Source organism: Gymnoscopelus microlampas (assembly GCF_963454915.1).
Source record: "Gymnoscopelus microlampas genome assembly, chromosome: 17".
NCBI classification, from domain to species: Eukaryota; Metazoa; Chordata; class Actinopteri; order Myctophiformes; family Myctophidae; genus Gymnoscopelus; species Gymnoscopelus microlampas.
The window spans coordinates 8,450,301-8,468,663 of NC_139954.1; the positions used below are offsets into that span (position 1 = coordinate 8,450,301).

General features: G+C 39.7%; 2 protein-coding genes across 2 annotated transcripts; both read right to left on the reverse strand.

The window, feature by feature from the left end:
- Nucleotides 1-5,783: 5,783 nt before the first annotated feature.
- LOC311064206 (microtubule-associated protein 1 light chain 3 alpha-like) lies at nucleotides 5,784-6,149 on the reverse strand (the record flags this gene model as incomplete). Its single annotated transcript, XM_084084028.1, has 1 exon — nucleotides 5,784-6,149. One exon carries the CDS (start codon nucleotides 6,147-6,149, stop codon nucleotides 5,784-5,786), a length of 366 nt encoding a protein of 121 aa, XP_083940154.1.
- Nucleotides 6,150-7,311: 1,162 nt separating this feature from the next.
- Nucleotides 7,312-17,599, reverse strand: ddx18 (DEAD (Asp-Glu-Ala-Asp) box polypeptide 18). Its single transcript, XM_084083777.1, has 14 exons — nucleotides 17,450-17,599; nucleotides 16,131-16,301; nucleotides 15,571-15,732; nucleotides 14,226-14,361; nucleotides 13,820-13,920; nucleotides 13,207-13,406; nucleotides 12,608-12,722; nucleotides 11,593-11,732; nucleotides 10,951-11,112; nucleotides 10,534-10,686; nucleotides 9,268-9,381; nucleotides 9,055-9,111; nucleotides 8,786-8,963; nucleotides 7,312-8,118 (listed from the first exon to the last, which is right to left on the reverse strand). Exons 1-14 carry the CDS (start codon nucleotides 17,568-17,570, stop codon nucleotides 7,973-7,975), a joined length of 1,956 nt encoding a protein of 651 aa, XP_083939903.1. The 5' UTR covers nucleotides 17,571-17,599; the 3' UTR covers nucleotides 7,312-7,972.
- Between the last annotated feature and the right edge of the window lie 764 nt (nucleotides 17,600-18,363).

An 18,363-nucleotide genomic window follows, 5' to 3' on the forward strand; every position in this document is an offset into this window, starting at 1 on the left:
AGCTACAGCCTAACTAACCTTTGACATTTGCATTGCACTGAGGATATTTTGCACTTCAGCAGCGGCTGAGTAAAATGAAAATAATAAAGAACTACTTTCTCTCCATGGACCAGGATAGGCTGTCAATAAACTGTCAATACTTAATACTTGCCATGAAGTGTGAGCTGTAAGATGAACTTTAAAGACATAAGGACTTTACATCCAGAAAGATAAGGAAGACGGTTGTACAAGAAGCAAAGATGAAACCGTATGGTAAAATATAAATATCTCCTTTAATCTGTGCAGTAAGGTGGTCTTCCTGCTACGTTCTAGGCCTGTCACACGTACTGGACCAAGTGACATATCTGTGGGCCGGTATAAGGCTGTTTTTTTATGGAGGAGGCGAGCCATCCAGAAGAAGACCTGTCTGTGCCAGTAGTAGCAATTTGCAAATATTGTTTGTATTTTTTTTACACAATGTGAAAATGTCTAAAGTGCACTGCATGATACCAGTGAGTGCAAACTACAGAATTTGATGAGTTACCAAATATGGTGTAACACTGCATCTAAACTGCTAATGTTGGAGTGCATTTCCTTGCAATGCCAGGACCTGTTTGAACATAAATAGGAATGCCAGAAAACAAAGAAGAAAATAGGGAGTTGGCAAAGGCCAAAATAAAAATGACCACCGCTCTTAGATTTTCACCCCTGATCCCAGAACATCTGGTGGTAGGGCCGTGAACAGGGACATCTCCCTGACATCCCTGTGGCTATCACTTCTTCAGGATTTTCTCACTCCTCAAGCCTTTCATTTGACTCTTCGGTCCGCACTGAAGAGACACTTGTTCACTCAGGCTTTTGGCAAACAGTTTGTTTATTTTTGTTAATGTAAAGCGTCCTCGGGTTTTTGAAAGGCATTATATAGATTCAAGTTATTATTATTATTATTATTATTAAGCCTTGTCCCGTCTTCTCAGAGCCAAACGTTTGCCTCATTCTCTCCTGATACCTGGTAGTCTTGATCCAATTCTTTTTTCAAGGCATTCAATGCCTGTGCCTGAACATTTTCGGTCTAGCCCTGCCAAGAACTCCAGCAATTCTCCGTTTATGGATGGACAGAAGAAAAGGAGTTTGGGAAAAACAGGGATGGGGGAATCTTATTTTATGCCGAACAACAGTCAGGTTTTTATGGTCTTCAGTTCACATTTTAACACCATAGTCTCCCACCAAACTGGCTATTTGTGTGTGTGCCTCGATCCTGGATTTCCTGATCGAATCCGTTCTGTAGGATATTCGCTGTCATCTGATTTTTATTAGTATTAACAATTGGATCCATTAGAACCCAGGTTATTTTTTTATTCCATTTTCAGCCGACAGTGACGATATCCTGTATACCCATCACATATGCAGATTCAGCAGAGAGGAACAGTGTGAGGGTACATTTCCATTCAACATTCAGACATGGACTTGTATGAGCAGTGAATGTTGGCACAGCAGACCATACTACAGGTAATGTCCAACAATATGTAATACGTAAGTAGGTGATACAAATAAAGGCACTACTGCTAGTAATAAGTAATAAATTATCTATATAATAACATTGACATTGTGTGTCTGAGTTTCTTTTAATCACACCCCCAGGCCAGATTGAGCTGAAATGAGGAAGGTCATGGCAAAATGATTTATATTTTAAAGGAGCACTTTACCCATTTACAACCTTATCTTTGTATAATTAGTCCTCACTAATGCTCATTATAACACCATTTCTGTCTACTCACTCTGTGTCTCATTGGTGGAATGTGGGCAGTTCAGAAACCTTCCTACTAATGACATCATCGATGGGGATTCCACGCTAATAGAAACTACAGCCTTTCTCTTTCTGGAAAGTCAGCATGCTGAAATAGAAGACATCTTGTTTGTAATGACCAAACCTGCCTATTGATGATTTATTTCGTTTTGACTTTTTGTTTTCAATTTCAATTTAGTTTAATCAGTAGGGTTTGCTAGTGTAGTTTTTATTTTTTTGAAAAGGCTTAGTTTTAGTTTAGTTTTTATTAGTATTAGGGTCCTTCCTTAGTAATCCTTACACATCAGGAGTGTTTATTTTGTGTGATTAATTCGCATGAATTTGAACTGCTGTTTATGTCATGAGTATATCCACACAGAATGCAAATATTACATACATTTTTACAAACTAGGTCGATTTTTCGCCATGGATAAAATAATCCAATTGTATGAATGAGGCGTCTCCAAATTAATAGTTTGATTTGGAATATATGCAGATGCATTTTTGAATTGTTTATTTGTCACTCCTGATGTGCAAGGACCTCAAGTTTTACTTTTTTATTGTACTATGGATTAGTCTGGGGCAAAATTCAACAAGCTCTATTCAACATGCTATTTTCTCTAGCTCAGCTCAAAATATTGGAATTTAAGCTCTCATATCCACCCAAAATACTAGGCTTATGTATGAAATATTTACAAAGGCTAAAACTATTGGACATTTTCTCTATGATTTTATTTGTTAAGCAAGCACACAATATAGTTTCAGTTAGTTATCTTTTTTTTGGTAGTCTTAGTCTGAAATCTTTTAATTTGTATTTCAGTTAAAGCGGAACTATGTAACTTTTATTTTATGAATAAAATGTAATGTTGTCCCATCTGTATGGTAGAGTATCTTAATACAATATAACTTTGGGGTGGTTGTATTTTGTCTCCCTCTCCCTGAGACATTTAGGTCGTGTCAAAGGTCATGTCTCTCCTAGACACAGGATCGGACACAGATTTTGACCTAATGGTCAGGATTCAATCTATCCCCTGAGCAAGCAGGCAGGCTCTATTAGCTCAATGGTAAAAAATAAAAAGTCAGGACTTGCACAAGATACCTGGTTCAAAACAGGAAAGTTACGTTAAACTTAGCTTTTTTATTTTGTAATCAAATCTTTATCAAATTATTAGCCCACGATTTTTTCACCATTTTTTTCACCCAGTGCTTAAGCATGTAAAAGCACATTAAACTTAGTTAACTAAAATGTATTTTTTTATTTTTCAATTCCAGTGTTCACATGTCGCCTTTCCGACGTTAACGAACCCTATACCTAACCCTCACCCTAACCCTAACCGCACGCGGAAGCCACTAGTCGGAGTGGCGAGATGTCGGCGTGGAAGACTGTTACCCTGTACAGGTGGTACAGCAGAGGGCTCAGCACGCGATCCTACGAGGCCTCGGTGTTGTTGAGAGTGTCCTCAGCTGCACTGTTTCTCAATGTCAGGTCCAGGTGTATCGAATGGGGGTCTGTGGCCTAATGTATATCAAACTGGGGGTCCTTTAAATGAAACATTTTGAGAATGACTGCTGACTGTGTCCAACACCATCATCAAATTTTACCAACAACACAGCAAGGCTCTTTAGTTTAGAATTTTAATTTTAATTTTGTTTTGTCTTTATGTTTTCAATTTCAGTTTTAGTTTTAATTAGTTTATAACCTGGATTGTACAATAGTTTATTTTGTATTTTTTATTTCAGTTACTAAAATATTATGTCAATTTTCGTTTTTGCTTTAGTTTTAGTTAACTATATATTTCTGGGACACAGGGGTGATTACCACAGTACCATGGGGTTGAGCTCATTATCACAATTCATTTTTTATTTCTGCCAGGTCGGACGGGCGAAGGCTGGAGATTATGTCTTCGTCTGTGAACAGCTTGTACATATAGTGTATTTGTTGATGACATGTATTATAGTGCTTATTCTTTTTTGTTGATGAATTGATACATACAGTAGGACCTCAGTGGAAACAAGTCCCCTGGCCTTTTTTGTGTTATCCTTTTAGCATTAATTCTCTGATGGCTTGTTTCAGCATGCTAACTTTCCAGGCCATAGTTTCTATTAGCTTGGAATCAGTCAATCTCAATGATGTCACTGGTAGGCAGGCAGCTGAACTGTCCACAGCCCAACAATGAGTAGACAGAAATTATGCTCATAATGAGCATACAGCATAGTGAGGACCAATTATATGAAAATAGGCTTGAAAATGGGTGAAGTGCTCAAGTATGTCCTCATTATGACACAGACATGCTCTAAAAGTGAGAAAAACATATTTTTTATTTTATTAGGTCAAAGCAAATAATTCTTCTAGTGTCCTGGGACGAGTATGCTTAATGAAAATGACTAAGAGAAGCAGATTTGAAAATAAAGGGAGTTAAACGTTTTTTGTTTTTTTTTATCAAAATGGTAAAATACTAGATTGCTTACATTAGCCGGAGAGAAAATAACCCCCTCTTGTAAGCTACAGTACACAGTACGCTGTATATGCTTTTGCAAAATGGAACATTCAAAAGTGATTGAAATGCTTCAATTGTTTAATTTAATCCAGAAATGTATACTTAAGTTGTGTTCTATCCTGGATCCGACCCTCCACCGGCAGCCACCAAGCACATATTCTCATTTCAGCAACATGGACAGCGCACAGGCCTAAGCAACCTGGTAGAGGGGATGCTACTGTCCCAGGCATGCATTTCATTATTGGGGAAGTTGTTCCACCTACTGGTGATTACCTTACCTACAGTAGGCTACATACAGGCTTCTAAGCCGGTAAACTGTCTTGGTGGACTTCCTCTGATTCTCACGACAGGTCGCACATGATGTGTTGTGAGCTTGTAGATCGGCAATTTACGGCAGAGATTTGGTGTGAGGGAAATACTAGAATACCTAGTATAGAGCCCTGGGGGATTCCGGTCAACTTAGCGTTTAAGTGGCTAAGATTTGTACAGATGATCCTACAGTGTAAGCTGTGAGGGTTCAAGTACTCTCATGGACAGTGGGTTATCTGTACTTTGAGATCTCCAAAATCTGGGCAGTGACATCATCAATATGAGGTCAGAGAATGACCTCATATAATAATGCCGTTAATAGACCAAGTGTTGTTAAGACTAGCAAAGGACCCTTGAGTACTGGTGGCTGTGACTATAGGCCACTGGTTCTCAACATTGGGTCTGGGGACCACCAGGGGTACAAATGGAACTCTGACAGTGTACAATGTACAGTACACTCAGGTAAATCATAAAGCACTAAGGATTTTACAGTGTAGTGTAGAATGGGGACCTGGAGATATTTCTTTTTTTGGGCCTAATGCCTATGAAACTGGCGGTCCTTAACTTAAAAAGGTTTATAATCACTGGACTAGACAACCTTACTAGTCAGGGTGAAGAAAGGTCACATTTACTCCCCCCAACTAAGGGAAGCATTCCCATTTAACCACATATTCAGTTCTTTTATACCTATTCTCCACTTTTTTTCTCACAGATTAATCTGATTTTAAATCAGTGCTGTATCTCAATCCATCTACTGTACATGTGACTGACACATGTTATAGATGTGTGTTGTCTTGTCTGCAACCATACATTCATCAACCACTTCAACCTGGTGTCCTTATTTTGGCCATTATGAGCAATTTTTCTTTTTCTTAAATAACAAAAATAGCAGATCAACAAGCTCATACATAACGTTGTAGATCTGCTCTTTTTGCTATTTTTGCCAGACCCAGAGGGTCGGCCTACATGAGGCTTTGTCTGTCCCTCTTTCGTCCCTTTTTTTCTCTCCTGTCCCTCTTTAGTCCCTCTTTTCCTGTCCCTCTTTTGTCCCTCTTTTCCTCTGCACACACGCCAAGCGAAGTCCGGCCATTCAGATTTCAACGACTAGGGGTCTGGCAGTACCAGGTCTCCTGGTCTAGTTTTAAATAGGCCTTAAGAGGTCACCTTTTTTTCCCCCTGAAATGACGGCTCTCCTCCACTCTCTCTCCTCCCTAGCAGCCGAAGGTGTCCTGCGAGGCGTAGACCATGTAGAGGAATCCGTCCTGGTCTTTGCCCTCCTCGTAGATCTCTGAGATGGACGAGGACATGGACACCATGGTGTGCTGGTTGACCAGCAGGAAGAAGGCCTGCCTGGGCTGGAGCTGGAGACGGTTCCTGATGATGTGGACCAGTTGGCTCATGCTGATGTGGTCGGGTACCAGGAACTTGATCTTGTCCAGAACAGGCAGCCTCTTCTCTCCCTTGTATCTCTCAATGATCACAGGGATCTTGTTGGGATGCTGCTCGCCGATCTGCTGGACTTCTTTGCATCGTTGAGCAAATGGCTTCCTTTGTTTGAAAGGTCTATCAGAAGGCATCCCTGTTTGTTGGTAATAGAATGAGATAATATAGCTTATTAATGATATATGGTACAAGAGCCGATAAGGAAAAGTTGTGCGACTAAATATAGTGCTTTAGTCTCACAGGTAGAAAGCTTTAAATAGGCAGTGAGCCAATGAAATCACTTTGACATCACTGTCAACTAATTTGCCCTTTGCTAAGCCCCTTTGCTGATATCTGTTGCTTTGGAGACCAAACTGTCACTAGATGGATACATGTTATCATTGCACACCCTGAAGATCTATCTTTTTTTAAAGCTATTTCAGAGAAAGGCAGACAGAAGGATCTACAAAATGTATTTAAACTAGTTGTCAGTGTTCCGTCCACAGTTCATTGATGGCACAGATGGTATGTTACTGGCTTGTAATCTCAAAGGTTTTATGGCAGGATCGAACTGAAACCTTGACCAAATATGGAGACGACTGGCATAATAGTCTTGATGTCAGAGTAGGGTTAAACATCTTAGTCTTAGTGATTATTGTACTGTTTTTCCGGTTAATAGAATCAAAAAGCACATTTAATAAATGTTTTAATATATATCAACGAATCAATTAAGCACTTAAGCACTATTTTATCATCTCACAACAACGGTGTCGTGCAGTAATAATGAAAATAGCTTAACTTCTGTTTGTAATTTGATAAAATCTTATTTGTAGCTGGTGTAGGCCTACTGAAATGGTCCTCTCAACATCAGGGAAATGCAGATGAAATGTAGATATAACAATCGACTTTTTTTTTAAAAGTCTGTCACCTTTAATAACGTACAATCACTGGAAACTCCATTGTACAGTGCAACTCATTTATCTCTTTATATGTACCATAATGTCCCCAAATAATCTCACTCTCTAGGGATGGGTATCATTAGAATTTCTGCTTCTGCTCATCTATTCCCATTTCCGTTTCATAATGGTAAAAATAAAGGTCAGTTTTACAAATATCAAAGTTTTAAAATGTGTCCACTTTTAACTAAGCATTAACTGAAGAACATTGTATTTACTATTACAAACTGTGTATATTAGTATAAAGTATTATATGCATTATTTATAGGAACAATACTGGTATTGGGTACCCACCCAGCAATTTGGTTTAGATTGGAACCTCCTTTTGATACCCAACCCCCATTTACTCACTCACACAAAGTTCCAAGTAAATATATTTAATAAAGGCCGGTACAGTGAAGAATATGACTGCTGATGCAGAGCCCATGTTAGCATACATGAGAGGAATGCAGGGCCTGTCTTTACAACAAGTATCAACATTTACAAAATGCCTGGAACAAAATTAGCGAGGGAAGGTCTGAAGAAACACCATACCCTATAAACAAGAATACACTATATACAGTACATGTAGAAATGTACGCAGGGCAAGCAAAAACTTTTTTTTGTAAGGCCAAGTCCAATGTGAAAGGAGTACTTCACATTAATAATATTGACCTACTTGCTCCTGCGGGGGGAAATTGGTTTCAGCTCAACCCAGCTGAAATTAGAAACATCAGAAAAGTGTTTCCTAAACAATTAGCAAACTATGTAGAATCAAGATCTTTGGGTATCATTCTAAACCTACTGTATGCTCCTGTTGCTCTACAGCCAACCAGTAACAGCAATTACATAGTTTATCCTTTTATGAAATATTCAAGCCAATTAGGGTTTTATGGAAGATGTTTCTGAACATCAATTTACAATTTAAGTGATAGAACATGTATTCTACAGATAGTTTGACCCATTCTAATGCGCTTTAATATTACAAAAATGACTGAAAGCTGACAGTTTTTTAATCCACGTGTTTTCCCAGCAGGGCCACTTTAGCGGGAGAACTGCCTGCCGTCTCGTTTGCCCTTGTTGACGTGCTTGAAGATCTTGGACTTGTGGACGCTCTTGTTCTTCTGGTAGCCAAAGCCCCCTCCACCTCCTCTCTTCTGCACCTTCACTCCTTTACTGCTCATAACGTCTGGGAGGAAGGCTGGTTGAGGAAAACATTGACCACTGTTTCTCAACGGCAGGTCCGGGGACCACCATGGAACCAAATAGACCTGTAACGGGTCTGTAACTCCTAGACGGTACAAATGGAACCAAATGGACCCATAAGACAGGTCCATTCGTTTCCATTTGTACAATCTGATCTAAGCTTGTACACTCCGATTTAGACAAATACACATGGTGACTACTACTGCTGCAACTATCAATTCTTTTCTTAGCGATTATTCAACTGAGTACTTTTTCAATTTATCAAATCATTAAAAAAATATATATATATATTTATAAAATGATATCTATATCTATCTATATATAAAGAATTGTCAAAGAATTGATAAACTACTTAAGCCATCCAAAAAATTGAAAAAAGCAGATGTGAAGCTTCTAGATCTGCCATTTTCACAATTTTTGAAATATTTTTAAACGTTTTGCCTATGACATACGTAAAATAAAAAATAGGGAGTAAAATAGGGATGGATTATTAATCGATTTTTTAATAAATTATAGACATTATTATTTTTTATAATTGTTTAAATCGTTTAGTACAATTAACTGCTGCAGCCTTAATTTCAAAGAGACACGGGGACAAACATTGGGATCAAACATTGGGAACATTTTCCACCAGACCAGCGAAAGGATACTGAGGTCGACGTAAGGGGGGACCTTGAAGCCGAAGGACAGCGCCACCATGGGGAGGTTGAGGGTATTGACGCTGTAGATCTGCTTGAGCGAGTGGGAGTCATAGGCTCTGACGTACGCCTTGTACGCTTCCTGGGCCGACTTGTGGAGGAAATAGTTCTTCTCTATCAACTTCTCCATCTGAGAAAAACAAATCAGTTACGCTCGTAAAAAAAAACGAAAATATGCAACGATAGAAAACAGCTTGAGATTCAAAGGATGGATATCTTACCTGGGACTGGATGTCAGATATTTTAGCCCAGGAAAATTCAAACTCACTCAGGGGAACCTAAAAAGGACACACCATTATGATAAATATAACCAATATACAGTATACATGTAGATCTAAAATGTTGATGTCCTTACAAGTATAGTAATACAAACCTGTGTGTGTGTGTGTGTGTGTGTGTGTGTGTGTGTGTGTGTGTGTGCGTGCACAGGTTACCTTGGCCTGTTTGAGGAAGCGCAGAAAGCCCAGCTCCTCAGGTCTGAGGATGAGGAGGGCGTGGCCTCTTCCGTTAATACCCCTGGCCGTCCTGCCCACCCTGTGGATGTACTCCTATAAAACACACAACACAAGAGCTGTCAGAATTGGCCTAAAACAACTTTCAAATATTCATTTTAAAACACCATGTGGGTTTCGATCCATTCGAACCCATCGAATTTCGAACGTATATTATTTTTAATATAAAATATTGTATGCAGTTAAACTTAATTCAAACACAGCAGAAGTCTATTTCTTTCTCTATATGCGCCGGCCGGAGGTTGGTGATGAGAAACGCACTCTTGCAAGATCAAATTAATGATTCATACTTATTTTATTAAAGCTAAATGGTTTAGATAAAAGCCCGGACTTATCGATGCATCGCTCCAACAATGTGCTCATTGTGCTGTGATGGAAGTTTATCTCAACATGAAATGGGAAATTATAATCAAACCAATCAATGGATTTGTTTTTGGTTTAAATCAAACTAAGGTAGGCTACAAGAGAAATGTGACATGGAGCGAGTTTTACTGTGAGGGACAAGAATCCATGCATAGTTTTTACATAGCGTTTTCGGTCGAGTCTCGTCGTTGTAAACTGTCTGCCTTCACTACCAAATGAATCGCCCGTTTCAGCTCGACTCGTTATCATTTTGAATCAATTAAAGTGACGTTATGTGATGATTAAACATGTGTGCTTTCTAGTACCGACCAAGTCAAAAGCCAACTGAGGCTACTGTGTGTGTCTGCAGTCGATGTGAAGTCTGTGTGTGGTTACAGGCAGCTGATTTATTCTTTGTCGTACGACGAAGGCAAACCGTGGCAAACGCAGCTAATCTACAAGCTCACGACGCATTACATCAGCAAGGCAGTGTGGAATTGTAGATCGGATCGCGTTTGTATGCGGCACCGTCGTACGATTAAGTAAAGCCATGAGTGTCTATGGGGAGACTTCTCCCTTCTGCCTCGGACTGACGGCTCTGTGATCTCGCGTGACCAGCCGCTGTTTAAGGTTACATGCACTCAGTCTTGCGAGAACTCGTGCGGCAGATATTTTAATTTGAACCTATTTTTTTATTGTCGAAGGTTCTTTTATCTTTAATATTCGAAGGAATAATCGAACATGGAATATTCGTCGAAAGCCTTACAACAGCCATCATCACACCCTGTGGATGTACTCCCGAGTCCTACCAACACACAGCACAACAGCCATCAACTCAACACCCACCTTGGGGTCATCTGGGGGGTCGTACTGGACGATCCAGTCCACCTCCGGGATGTCCAGCCCTCTGGCTGCCACGTCTGTACACAGCAGGATGCCAGAGTCAGCGTTGCAGAACTGGAAGAACGTTGTGGTTCGCTTTGTCTGCTTTTGCTTCCCCTGGGATGGACACACACAGAAATACTTTTTACACATCAGTGGTTCCCAAACTTTTTACTTAAAGCCCCCCCCCCGCCTTCTTACATCTGACAGAAGCTGAACCCCCCCCTGTGTAAAAATGCACACACATCATATAGATCTTGTACAAAGAATAGTAAAAACAGCCGATTACAACTTGTTACATTGGTCAAAAACTTGTTTCACATGAACGACTGGAGACTACAGACAGGCCGAATGACACGGATGAACCATAGATAGTCTTACATGGATGGCCAGGACTGGCAGGTCAATGTAGTTGAGGAGCTCGTAGTGATATTTAACCGACATGCAGGTCGAGAAGAACACCATCAGCTTCTTCTTACGGTTTTTCTTCAGGAAGGTGAAAAGTAGGAGAAACCGTTTCTCTGACGGACAAACCACGTAGCCCTAAACACCACAAACACAACACAAACTATCAGGTTAAACTCAATGACACCACTTTAAAACTCTTCCTCTCCACTACCAAACCCTGCCCCAGGAGAAACCATATATGCTTAAAGGAGTAGTTCACACAAAAGATTACTTATTTTGTATCAATTACACACCCCATGAAGCTTTGAATTCATGGAGGCTTTTTAGTTTTTGTCGCATTACTAAGCCAATAATTTGATTACCGGTAGAGTCTCCATTAGGACTGAAATGCAGGTCAATTTACTCTGCCGGTCATCAAATTATTGGTTTGGAATGCGACAAAAATTGATAGAAAATAAGTAATTTTTTGGGCTGAACTAATCCTTTAAACTAAGTTACAATTCAAAACTTGTTTGAATGATTAATGAATTTTAGGTAATTTTGTGACACTCCTATATGAGGAGGTAGGGTATAAATTCACAAAAATAAACCCCACAAAATACAAGTGAGCAGTACCTGCTCCAGTCCATCGACGGTGGCCTGCTCCATGTTGTCGTCCACTCCGACGTACAGAGGCTCCTTCTTCAGAGAAATACGAGCCAAATCCTCCACTTTGCGCGTCTGTGTGGCCGAGAACAGCATGGTCTGTCTCCTCTCTGACACAAACAGTCATTAAAAATACAAGTTCAGGGAAGTAAGCTCATCTCAGAACCATGGTCGCCGGACGAAGCCGAACACAAAGATTTTCGGAATCAAATCTACACAATCTGATGATGTGTTCTTCCAAGTCTTCTTGAGAGGAATCACTGAGGACTCCTTTCACTGAGGACTGGAAGAGTCACTTTCTGCCTTAGTTGACACCCCGTTCATTACAACACAACGAACAGGCAACACTAAAGGCATTTTATCACACAGTGCAGCTACACAGTATATTTACATTTCCTGGCTGATATTGAAGGTTGATATTGTCCGGACCAGAACTGAGAGTATCAGAACTCTATGTCCTACATAGTCACAATACAGTGATGAGTTCAGAAAGAAATAGGAATTACACAGGGATGCAAGGACACACTAGGGTATTTTTGGGTACGATACACCCTACCGGCCTTAATCACACAAAAGTAAAATAATAATATAAGTACAGAATGTAATCTTCAAAATTATTAAAGGAGAACTTCACCCATTTCCAGCGATATCTTCATGTAATTCTTCCTCACTACTTCTCATTGGTTGGATATAGACAGTTCAGAAAAACCTGCCTACCAGTAACATCGATAGGGATTCCTAGCTAAAATAAAGTTAGTATGCTCACTATGCTGAAAAAAAATCTAAGTTTGAAATCTTGTTTGAAATGACCAAGTCTGCCTACCAATGATGTCACTGCTAGGCAGGTATCTGAACTGTCCTCAGCCCTCTGAGACACAGAGTGAGTAGACAGAAATGGTGCCATCTTATCTTATAATGACTAGGTATGCTGAAAATGGGTTACGTGCTGTTAACACAGTGTGTGTTGTGGTACAGATATACGCACTGGGCAGAAGTTTGATGATCTGTTTGAGTTCCTCTTCAAAGCCGACCTCCAGAATACGATCAGCCTCATCTATGATCAGACACTGCAGGTTCTTGTACATGAAGTTCGGAGTGTTCTGCAAACAGGACAGTTACAAACGTTTACAAATCTCAAAGCATCAGATCAACATTTTCCTGACAGGACAACCACTACAACACATTATATGAAGATCACCAAAAGTAGCTGTTTGATGGGAGAGCCTGTATTAGTATATAAGTACATAGCAAACGTTGTGGTTCTTAAACATTGGGGTTCCCGACGGGTTTAGTAGTGATAAATAAATCTGTCCTTGCAATAATTCTTGACAGGAATCACTGATGAGTCCTTTCATTGAATACCACAAGAGTCACTGTCTGCCTTAGTTGACACCCTGATCATTACCACGCAATGAACAGGCAACACTTGAAGGCAGTTTATACACGGTAGTACTGCTAAATAAAATAAGTACAGCTAGACTGATATATTGGTCGGGCCGATCTTTGTATGTCCTACAAGGTTGATGTCCTCACAGTATAGTAATACAAACATGTGTGTGTGTGTGTGTGGGGGTCATAGGTCACCTGCAGGTGGTCCAGGAGTCTTCCCGGCGTGGCCACTATCATGTTGACTCCGTTGGCCAGCCTCTGGGCCTCGGCGGTGCGGTTGCTGCCTCCCATGAGGAGGCCGTAGGTGTGGACGTGATGCGTCATCAACTCCTTCATCACCCCGTACGTCTGCATGGCCAGCTCACGGGTCGGAGAGAGGATCACCACCCCGGTGCCTGAGGACAATAATACATTTTATTTGTAACACACTTTATATTTGAACCAAATCTCAAAGTGCTACATATTAAAACAAAAATAATAATAATAAAACAGTGACATGAATAAAATTCAGATCAAAGGTCAGCTATACACAGTTAACAAAAAAAACACATGGCACCACAGAGTCCATAGGTTAAAAAGAAAAGCAACAGGATTGGAACTGGCAACTCAGCTCATGTTCTATGTTCAGTGGTTCTTACCACGTTTTTCTTCGGAGCCCTCCTCACTTCTTACATCTGACGAAAGCTGAGAAAGCGTGTATGCACGCCATATACTTTTTGTACAACGGATAATGAACATGGCAGATCTAACAAGCTCACAAGATCTGCTATACAGTTCCATAATCATAATAATAAAGTGAAATACATACCATTCCTGGGCATGAACTTGAGTTTATTGATGAGTTCTATAGAGGGGATCAGGAAGGCCAATGTTTTACCACTGCCTGTCTTAGCAGCTGCCAAGACGTCCCTGCAGACAGACAGACAGAGACACAGTCATACAGACAATCCAGAGAGTCAATACACCATATAGTTGCGGTTAAAGTGACAACAGGAACAGTCAAAATGTTATTTATGAGATTTTCAGGCCTGAAAATAGTTAGTTTAAGTTTGTGATGCCCACCCACCAGGGATTTTTTATATAAAAAAATAAAAATGATAAGAGGCGAGTGTTTCAGTCCAGCAACATGACTTGCATTGAGTTTTTCTAACTAGGCTCTTCAAGCCCCACATTGACATCAGCCCACAACCCAACGTGGAGAACGTGTAACGTACCTTCCCTCCAGCAGGGGGCGGATGGTTTTGTGCTGGATTGGCGTCATATGTTCGAATCCCATGTCCTTCACTCCCTTCAGCGTGCTCTCGCTCACTAGGCTCTCCAGGGACTTAAACGAGGTGTCCTCAAACGCTCCTGAAATGACAAATAAACTCATAAACTCATAGCTGGAAATCAAGTGACACTTACAAAGTCAACCGATTGATACATCATGTTCACTTTAAACATCGTCGTTCACAAACATTGGGGTTCCCGGCGGGCTTAGTAGTGATAAATAAAATCTGTTGTGTCCTTGCAATAATTCTAGACAGGAATCACTGATGAGTCCTTTCATTGAATACCGCAAGAGTCACTGTCTGCCTTAGTTGACACCCCGTTCAATATCACAAAACGAACAGGCAACACTAAAGGCATTTTATACACAGTAGTGCTGCTAAATAAAATAAGTACAGCTAGACCGATATATTTGACTTTTTTGTTGAGGTTGGTATTGCCAATTATGAGACTTTTGAGTACTCAGAAAAGCGCTATATAAATGGTATGTATTGTTATTACTGTGCAGCTGATGTATGCCAATTTTTCAACCTATTTTGGGCACAGGCAAAATTCTTCAGAAATGTTCAAAATTAACCGATCTACAAGCTCACAGCGCATCACAATTTAGAAATTTCTATTTTTGAAAAAACATAATTATATCTACGTTTTTCAAATTGATTTAGGACTTTGACAAAATATGGGGCAAAACGTGTAATCAGTGGTCAAGGACTCTCCATAATCAGCACTGGATCAAATGATGCGTGTGGGAAGATCGGTGGGTTTCTAAGCTCATGTTCTTAAAGTGATAGTTCACCCCCAAAATGACTTTTTTCTATCGATTACACACCCCATGGAGACTTGAATTCATGGAGATTTTTTTGTTTTTGTCGCATTCCTAAGCCAATAATTTGATGACCGGCGGCGGCTCCGGTAGGAGACTCAAAGTGTCAACTTTGAGTCTCCTACCGGAGACATTAGCATCTTTACGCCGGTCATCTAATTATTGGCTTAGGAATGCGACAAAACTAAAATAATGAGGAGTGAGAATAATTTTAAAGTTTTGCATGACTTGTCAGGTCAGATTTTAATTGGCGTGTTAAACATGGAACAAACCATATATTCTTAGTTGGCCGGAGTCTCTATACTAGGTCCCCTCCTTTTTTCCCCCTCGGACTTCAATCTCTGATAACAATACTCAGTCTACAAGCTCACAACGTGACGCGCTGTGAGCTCGTAGATCTGCTATTTTTGCCGAAACACAGGTAAACAACTCATTGAACGACTCAATGATTAACAACAGTGTGTTACCCGTCAAACCGCTTGGTAGTTCAGGTTTGTCTCCATCTTCCTCATCGTCGCTGTCAACATCATCTTCCTCGGCTGTGATGATGTTTGTCTGTTCTGCATCCGCTTCCAGCTTCTCTTCTTCCTCCTCTTCCTCTGTTGTGTCTGTTTTGACCTTTTTTCCTCCTACAAGACAAAATTAAAAGATCCAAGATATTTATTGTTAAATCTTATATACAAGAGTATATTTATTTGGTGTTGGTTCAACGTTGTCATTGATATTTACAAGGAAATAAAGGTGGGTGTCCTTGCAGTAATTCTAGACAGGAATCACTGATGAGTCCTTTCATTGAATACCACAAGAGTCACTGTCTGCCTTAGTTGACACCCTGATCATTACCACACAACGAACAGGCAACACTAAAGGCATTTATGTATAAATTGTACAATTACAATTTATGTCATCTAAATCAGAGGTTCCCAACCTTTAGTAGATATGGGCCAAATGACCTTTTCAGTTATAACTCTGTTACTGGTTCTAAATATGGGTTTTGATATATTTTCGGTTAATTGCCCAGGCGTACCTGCTGTTTCAGCAACGTCACCAAGCTTTCTCTTCTTCTTCTTCGTCTTTTTCTTCTTCACAGCGTCTTCCTCTGCCACATCATCTTCGTCTGCAACTACATCATTAATCTTCTTCTCTGCTTCCTGCACAGACTCCTCACCGCACTCCTCTGACGGCACACTGGATTCCTCTGGAATACAAACATTACAAATACGATTAGGGGTGCGACAGTTAGTTTGGGCGATAACATTGAAGTGTATCTTTTTCCTTCGAAATAGTTTTTTAATAGCTGAAACAGCTGACCTACAAGCTCACAGCGGCTCACGTGCAAGCTTGTTTTGTATTTACGTTGACAAATGATAGAGGTGATTCTCAATGATTTGACAAATTAAAAAAGTAATCGATAGAGTAATAGTTAAGAAAATATTCAATAGTTGCAGCTCTAAATATGATTTATGATTGACTTGTTTACAGGCCAGGAAATATCAAGTCAATCTCACTGGAGCTCAAAAGCGGTGTGTCCTTGCAGTAATTCTTGACAGGAATCACTGATGAGTCCTTTCATTGAATACCACAAGAGTCACTGTCTGCCTTAGTTGACACCCCGTTCATTATCACAAAACGAACAGGCAACACTAAAGGCAGTATATACACAGTAGTACTGCTAAATAAATTAAGTACAGCTATATTTGACTTTTTTGTTGAGGTTGGTATTGCCAATTATGCGACTTTTTAGTACTTAGAAAAGCGATATATAAATTGTATGTATTATTATTGTGTAGCTTATGTATGCCAATTTTCTTTACCACTTTCAAGCTATTTTGGTCACAAGGCAATATTATTCAGACATGTTAAAATAGCCGCTCTACAAGCTCACAGCAAGTCACAATTTAGAATTTTCTATTTTTGAAAAAAATATAATATCTAAGTTTTTCAAATTGATTTAGCACTTTGATAATGTGTAATCAATGGTCTAGGTCGAGGACTCTCAATTTCTCTCAGTATTTCTACATCACCGTATTGACACTTTTACTCAAGTAAACTACTTTTTCCACCACTGTCTCGACTCTCGTAGTAGCCTAGTGTACCTTGTAATGTAACAAATAATAGCACGTAACCTGAGCCTTTTTATTTTATGACACGTTATACTTTACATGTTATAGGACATACTACTCTATATGTCAGAGGCAAATACTCAGACATTATATAATAATATATTGGCCCGTCGTGCACACTTTAAAGCACGCATGCTAGCTAAGGTTAGCACTGACAGCTAGCCCAGCGTTAGTAAACAGTAAAGAGACGTGTTTATCGTTTATAAACTAGATGTTTGTTCACCATGTTGTTCTTCTTCATCCTCCTGCTGCTGTTTCTGCTGCTTGATGAGCTTTCGTTCCTTGTTCTTCTCGTTTCTTTTGGCTATTTTCTTCTTGAGGAGTTTCATAGGCAGGTCCGACATGATGGAACACTGACTGACTGACTACCACACACACGTGTGTCTGATGACTGAAGGACCCCAACAAGCAGCGTTGCCACATATTTGTGAGAGAAATAAGCAACCAGGTCTCGAAAAACAAGCCCAAAAGAAGCGACTACTAATACAATAAAAAATACGTACATTTGTTTAATTGTATTTTTCATTTATATCATTGTGTTTTTTTAATTTATTTCATTGTGTATTTTTTTTATTATGTGCACTTTTACTGTATCGGCTATTTGAAAATGTGGAATATTTTTTTGAAACATTTTAACAACACAAATCTTGTATCGGGGGTCTCTGGCACAATTATTTTTCAAATGAGGGTCCCCAGACAAATATATATTAATTTAGGGGTCCATGACATGAAAATGTTTGAGAAAACTGGTTTAAACAACATTAGGCTTATTTCTAAAGTGTAGTTGCTCATTTAGGCTTGTTTCTGAAGTGTGGTTGCTTAATTGGGCTTAATTGTTTCCTAAATAAGCAACTACACTTTAGAAACAAGCCCAAAAAAACGAACCCCACCGCAACTAACCAATGTTTACAAGCAACTTAAAACAAGCCCAAAGTCGCTTATAATAAGCGGACATGGCAACGCTGAAGCTGGCGCTGTCGATCGCCTGAAAGGAAAAGAAAATACCAAAAGACCCCAAATAGGTGTCGCTCCTAATGCCAGAATGCCAGTAGACATGGAAGTAGACGCTGTGGTGGAAATATTTCAACTTTTGTTTTGTATCAAATTGATATATATTCAATAGGTGGCGGTATCAGT

Excerpts from the sequence above, each read along its gene's own strand:
- ddx18 (XM_084083777.1), bottom strand. The coding sequence starts at position 17,570 with ATGTCGGACCTGCCTATGAAACTCCTCAAGAAGAAAATAGCCAAAAGA. Across the intron at positions 15,733-16,130 it reads TGACGTTGCTGAAACAGCAG|GAGGAAAAAAGGTCAAAACA; the intron begins GTACGCCTGGGC and ends TTTGTCTTGTAG. Across the intron at positions 11,113-11,592 it reads CCGTCGATGGACTGGAGCAG|GGCTACGTGGTTTGTCCGTC; the intron begins GTACTGCTCACT and ends TGTGGTGTTTAG.